General features: G+C 55.2%; 2 protein-coding genes across 11 annotated transcripts in view; one reads left to right on the forward strand and one right to left on the reverse strand.

Annotated features, from left to right (window-relative positions):
* Rundc3a (RUN domain containing 3A) overlaps positions 1 to 5,144 on the forward strand; it is a 9,866-nt gene extending 4,722 nt beyond the window's left edge. Inside the window, exons 2-11 of one of the 10 annotated variants that reach the window (XM_031352840.1) lie at positions 24 to 139; positions 455 to 603; positions 757 to 842; positions 1,740 to 1,829; positions 1,928 to 2,008; positions 2,170 to 2,335; positions 2,443 to 2,600; positions 3,240 to 3,377; positions 3,478 to 3,584; positions 3,977 to 4,366. In XM_031352840.1, the coding sequence (XP_031208700.1) occupies positions 24 to 139; positions 455 to 603; positions 757 to 842; positions 1,740 to 1,829; positions 1,928 to 2,008; positions 2,170 to 2,335; positions 2,443 to 2,600; positions 3,240 to 3,377; positions 3,478 to 3,584; positions 3,977 to 3,996 (1,111 nt within the window). In that variant the 3' untranslated portion in view covers positions 3,997 to 4,366. Of the gene's footprint in view, positions 1 to 23; positions 140 to 454; positions 604 to 756; positions 843 to 1,739; positions 1,830 to 1,927; positions 2,009 to 2,169; positions 2,336 to 2,442; positions 2,754 to 3,215; positions 3,378 to 3,477; positions 3,585 to 3,976 lie in introns of those variants that run through there. The other 9 variants (XM_031352842.1, XM_031352839.1, XM_031352836.1 and 6 more) reach the window with 9 other exon arrangements.
* The window catches only part of Slc25a39 (solute carrier family 25 member 39), a 5,599-nt gene continuing 4,415 nt past the window's right edge, over positions 4,859 to 6,042 (reverse strand). The window contains exons 12-13 of the mRNA XM_031354075.1: positions 5,860 to 5,970; positions 4,859 to 4,884 (exon numbers count right to left, since the gene is read on the reverse strand). Coding sequence (XP_031209935.1) covers positions 4,859 to 4,884; positions 5,860 to 5,970 — 137 coding nt within the window. The remainder of the gene's footprint in view (positions 4,885 to 5,859; positions 5,971 to 6,042) is intronic.

Below are 6,042 nucleotides of genomic sequence, written 5' to 3' on the forward strand. Positions count from 1 at the left end.
TCCTCCCCTCCCCCCCAACCCAGGTTCTCTGTGAAAACCTTGCTAGAGAAGTACACAGCAGAACCCATTGATGATTCATCCGAGGAGTTTGTTAATTTCGCAGCCATTTTAGAGCAGATCCTCAGCCACCGATTTAAAGGTAGGCCATCACCTACCCCTTCCAACCCCAGCCTATGGCTTCCAGCTACCATCCTGTGCTCTAATATCCATCCCTGGTCCTGGGCCCCATTCTGGGCTGTACATAGAAAGTAAAGCATAGTGTTGGGAGAGGGCCGTGTACCCACAGCTCCATCGTTGTGCATGCAGCTCTCTCTCTGCTGGCAAGCTGCTGCTTATGCTGGAGAGGCAGTACCTGTGTGCCTGGTGGCTTAGGCTTATGCATGCAGGTGCTTTGTGACATGGACCTTTTCCAAACTCCCTGGTATCGCTGAGTCCTCTCCCTGCCCTGGCTCAGCTTGTGCCCCAGCAGGGCCAGCGAGCTGGTTCAGCTCAGATGGACAGCGGGGCTTCTGGGACTATATCCGGCTGGCCTGCAGCAAAGTGCCCAACAACTGTGTGAGCAGCATTGAGAACATGGAGAACATCAGTACAGCTCGGGCCAAGGTGAGGGGCCGTAACGGAGTCAACACACCTGACCCCTGCCCTGGGACAGAAGGGTCCCCTCCTTACCGCTTGCTCACAGCACTCAGAATGGGAATCATACCAGAGGGACAGATAGGTCCCTCTGTGACAATTAAAGGTGATCATGCTTTTCAGGGCCGGGCATGGATCCGGGTGGCTCTGATGGAGAAACGTATGTCAGAATACATCACCACAGCTCTTCGGGACAACCGAACTACCAGGTCGGACCTCTCAGACAGCAGTATGCACACTCATTGCCTAAGCCTCGGGTCCCCATAGCAAACTCCAATACCTGGACTACAAGTTCCGGCATGCAGTGATAGTTGGCTTCCCGCAGATGACTTGGTGACTGGACTCCAGAGACCTCAGTCACATGCCATTTTACTTGGCCTCACGCCATGACCTACAACACATATCCCTGCCAGCTCTGCAAACAAAGGCAGCCGCTCTGTTCTTGGCCCCGTGTGCAGAGCTTCAGTGCTCAGAGCGAGGCTTGCTGAGAAGTGGGCCCTGAGGATCAGAGATCATAGGGCAGAGTGTGCCCGTTGGGGTTGGGGAAGCGATTGGGAGTCTCCCCTCCCCCATCTGATTTTTTTTATTTGTTTGTTTTATTTTGTTTTTCGAGACAGGGTTTCTCTGTGTAGTCCTGGCTGTCCCAGAACTCACTCTGTAGACCAGGCTGGCCTCGGACTCAGAAATCCGCCTGCCTCTGCCTCCCAAGTGCTGGGATTAAAGGCGTGCACCACCACCGCCCAAGCCATCTGAATTTTTTTATACTACATTCTATCCCTAGCCCACCTTATTTCAGAGTAAATTGTCTTTTGAGGACCTCACTCGCTGTATGTGTGACATGCACTAAGACTAAGACTGCTCCCCGATTTAAAGGATTGAGGTGACCCAGTGTTTTGATAGGGGTTGCTTAGCTTGGAGAACAGAAAACTGTTCCTAGTCAGGACACAGGTATTGTGATAGAGACAGGGGCAGGTGCTAGTCCCACTGAGGTAGGAAGCTGGAAGGAGTCTCCTTCTTCTAGGGAAGGTTTGTAATAACTAATCCAGGCAGAGGAATCCTAGGTTAGGGGGAGGCTCCCTGGAGTCTCAGCTTTCTTCTCCCTGCAGACGGTTCTATGACTCCGGAGCCATCATGCTGCGGGAGGAAGCCACTGTCCTCACAGGGATGCTGATCGGGCTCAGCGCCATCGACTTCAGGTGGGGTCTGCTTGGCGGTGGTGAAGGGGACTTTCTCACCCACAACTGTCCAAGGCCCCTCATTCCCTCTCCCCACCCCTGTGGCTCTTCTGCCCCAGCTTCTGTCTAAAAGGCGAAGTCCTGGACGGGAAGACGCCGGTGGTCATCGATTACACACCCTACCTAAAATTCACCCAAAGGTGAGCAGCCTGGTTATTGCGGTGGGTGAGGAGATGGGTAGCTAAAGGGCGCCGAGAGTCATCCTGGTGTCACTGCCCAAGGGTCGGAGTTGGGTTGCTAGTGGGGCGAGGTGGGGCGGAGCCGGCCCCACCCACTGCTCCCCCCCACCCCCGCTCCTAAGCTACGACTACCTGACGGATGAGGAGGAGAGACACAGTGCAGAGAGCAGCACCAGCGAGGACAACTCACCAGAGCACCCCTACCTGCCTCTCGTCACCGATGAAGACAGTTGGTACAACAAGTGGCACAAGATGGAACAGAAGTTTCGCATTGTCTACGCACAGAAGGTGCGCGGGGCGAGGCGCGGGGAGCTGGGCGCAGTGGGGGCAGGGCCTGGGGCTGGGACTCCAGCTGGGACCCCTTTGGGCGTCCGGGCTGAGCCGGCGCCCCGCAGGGATACCTGGAGGAGCTGGTACGTCTGCGCGAGTCGCAGCTGAAGGACCTGGAGGCAGAGAACCGGCGGCTGCAGCTGCAGCTGGAGGAGGCAGCGGCACAAAATCAGCGTGAGAAGCGGGAGCTGGAAGGCGTGATCCTGGAGCTGCAGGAGCAGCTGTGAGCCCGCCTCCCGCCCTGACCCCTGAGAACCCCAACCATGACTCCATTGGATGGGATCCTGACTGACATCCAATTCGCATCAGCTCACCCATCCCATCTCCTTTCCCAAGCCAAACATTACCTGCCCCCCACTTAAGACCCCGCAGCTTCCAATTCCCATCAGCTAGAGACCCCAGACATTCCTCACAGGACCTTAGCAGCTTTCGGTTTTATCGTGTGCCACCCCCATTGTTCAGGACGCTGATGGGCATCACCCAGTGACACTCCCTGCCCCACAACCTGGAACATTTCCTCCCTGAACCTGACCCAGCTAGCTAGCACAAATCCCACCCCTTCAAGAGTACCCACCCTTTCCACTCTCCTCCCTGCATCATCCCAACTGACTCCTAAACACTCCATCCTGAGTACACTAATCCTGGCCACCACAAACATGGCCTTACTAAGGAGGAGGCCTCAGACTTTTGAGTCTCTTACCTCAAAGATCCTAGTGCAGTAATTCCAAACTTGTGCCATCCTCCCTGAGCAGTATAGATCCCATTTTTTACCACTCAAGTTTCCTTTCTAAGCCCTGGCCCTCACCTTTGCTGAGTCTTGCTTCCCTCTCCCAGCCAGGCCTGATCCCCCTCCCCCTCCCAGGACAGGTCTGATCCCCGGTGACCATGCCCCCCTGGCCCAGGGTTCCAAGGAGCTCACCACACCCCTGGTCAACCAGTGGCCCTCCCTGAGCACACTCAATAGGCCTGAGGGTGCCAGCAACTCCAAGCTGTATCGGAGGTAAGCTTCAATCAACCAAATGCTGTTCCCTACCCCAGTTCCAGGAAGTGGGGCCTGGAGCTTTGGGTCACACCCTGCACACTTTTCTGTTCTGCTGTAGACACAGTTTCATGAGCACGGAGCCACTCTCTGCAGAGGCCAGCCTGAGCTCAGACTCCCATCGCCTGGGAGAGAGCAAGAGGGACGAGGAACCCTGGGGCCCCATCGGTGAGCGCACCCCACCCACAAACACTTACCTTGGCACTTCAGAAAAGGGGATAGGGCCAGTAGTAAGGCCATGGCTGAACCCCATATTCTCTCAACCCTTTCTGCTTGGCTTGGGGTTTCAAAACAAAAAAGTGCAAGCTTGGGCTGCACCTCTTCCCCCTGTAAACTTGGTCAGTCTCTGCACCTTGCTGACCCATATTTCCATCTGTAAAATAGGGACGTTGGCAAAAAGAACCTCCAGCATGCATGTATGGAGAGGGCTCCATGGCTTTTTAGTGTCAGGACACCCTCACAAGCCTCATCCTCTGGGGATCCTCAGCCTAGCTTGCTCTTCCCACGCGCACACTGAACTGCCTGCCTGACCTATGTTTCCCCTTTTCTTCGGCTGCCAGGAAGCTCAGAACCAAATTAGTGGCTCCCTCCGAGTGAATGCCCAGGACTTCAACGCATGCATTTTGTGTTGACTTCTCCTTGGTTACTCCCTTCCTAGTTTTCCCCATGCCTGGACTTCCTTTTTTCTTTTTCTTTCTTTTTTTTTTTTTAATATATAGAGGCATAATTATACTGTGTCAGACAACTCAACCTTTGAGACAAGGCAGGCTTTGGACATGTAACCCACCACATCGTGTTTGTGACTGTGCGTGTGTCTCCCCCATCAGACTGTGAGCTCCATGAGGGCAGGGACCATGTCTTGTCCATTCTCTGTATCCCCAGAGTGTGAAACAGAGCAAATGCTCACTGTGTGCTTAATAAATGGACAAAGAGAGGCTGAACCTTGGGGAGACAGAGATATAAACTGATGGTTTATGACACAGTGTATCAAGCCCTGTGCAAGGAATGTTCAATCAAGGTTTAATTAAAAATGGCAGATGCTCCAGAAGAAGCCGCGTCTTCTGGGGATGACCTGAGAGTTGCCCCCTTTCTGCCCACCACCGAGGACCTCCTCCCCACATACACGCAGCCTGGTTGGCCCGGCCTTACCCACCCTCTCTCCCCAGGGAAGGACCCCACGCCCTCCATGCTGGGCCTCTGCGGCTCCCTGGCCTCCATCCCCAGCTGCAAGTCCCTGGCGAGCTTCAAATCCAACGAATGCCTGGTGAGCGACAGCCCTGAGGGCAGCCCAGCGCTCAGCCCCAGCTGAGGAGCAGCAAGGGCAAGGCCCCCCACCTGCCAGGGGCCATGGACAACTGCCACCTTATGAGTCCCCCAACCCAGGCCAACCATCAAGAGTGCCACCCACCTAGCCTCGGGTCGACCCACGCCTCTTTCCTGCTTCAGCCTCCTGCCAAGGATGCAGGAGCTGCATGGGGAAGTGGTGGGGCCATGAGGGACACCCAGGTTACAGGTCGCTAGTCCCCTGGGGACTCTGCTCCTTCCTGGTGGCTCTGAAGGCTGCCTGGTCCCTTCTGCTCATCTTCCACACTTGCCTCAGGAGCAGGTGGCCCAGCCCTGGCATTCCTGCTGCCCTGCCTCTGGTCTAACCCTGTGTACCCTCTGAAGTCACCCTTCCTTGGTACCTATGTGGGGAGAGATTAGGCAAATAAAAACCAGAGGACTCAAGTGGTTTCATCTGTTGGAGTGCGGTGGGGCTCCATAACAGGTCTCTTAGTCAAGGTAACCATGCCTGGAGGAGGAGGATGGGCCTGCCCTGTGGGACCACACGGGGCGATCATCCTTGGTGTGGGTGGGGGGCTTCAGCTTCTGCAGATCTGCAGGTGCTTTTTGGATCCAACCCCTCTAATACTGTCTTAACCCCTGGCAGTGCTCTGAGGGTGTGCCTCAGTGGGTTACCTGCTGGCCATGGGCCTACCCAGCTCCACTGTAGCCCAAGAGCTGTAGCCCATTTGTTATGCCAGAGCTGGTAAGTGGGCAACCCTGCCCCAGTGACACCACCTTGGCCTGTCCTAGGGGACATGATCTTTGTTCTCACCCCAACACACTGGGCCCCACACAGACAACTTTCCACCCCTATCAGTCTGGGTACCCCTAAGGTGGGAAGCTTTTAAGACAAGGCCTCTGGCCTCCAGAGCTCACTATGTAAACCAAGCAGGTTTCAGATCTGCTTGCCATCAACTCTCTGGTGCTGGGATTAAAGGTGTGTGCCATCGCACCTGGAGAGGCCAGCTTTTTGTTGTTTTTTTGTGAAGCTGGAACTTGGCTGTGTAGTCCTGGATGGCCTGGTATTTAAGGCACTCCTGCCTCAGCCTCCCAAGTGCTGAAATAACAGGTATGGGCCACTGTGTCTGACTGGGGACCCTCAAAGGTGTACACGTACCCCCAAGACACCGCAGCCACAGCAGTGCACAGAAGATCATCATCTTTAGACAAGGAACGATCAGGGCTGAGAATACTGCCTGGCCCGAGCTCTCAGATCCTCGGGGCCAAGCTAAAACAAACATAAGAGGGGATACAAAGAAGGGCAATCATCAGATTTGGTCTGGAACTCAGAGGTGGGAGA

The sequence above is a fragment of the Mastomys coucha genome, unplaced genomic scaffold (genome assembly GCF_008632895.1).
Source record: "Mastomys coucha isolate ucsf_1 unplaced genomic scaffold, UCSF_Mcou_1 pScaffold5, whole genome shotgun sequence".
In the NCBI taxonomy this organism is placed as follows: Eukaryota; Metazoa; Chordata; class Mammalia; order Rodentia; family Muridae; genus Mastomys; species Mastomys coucha.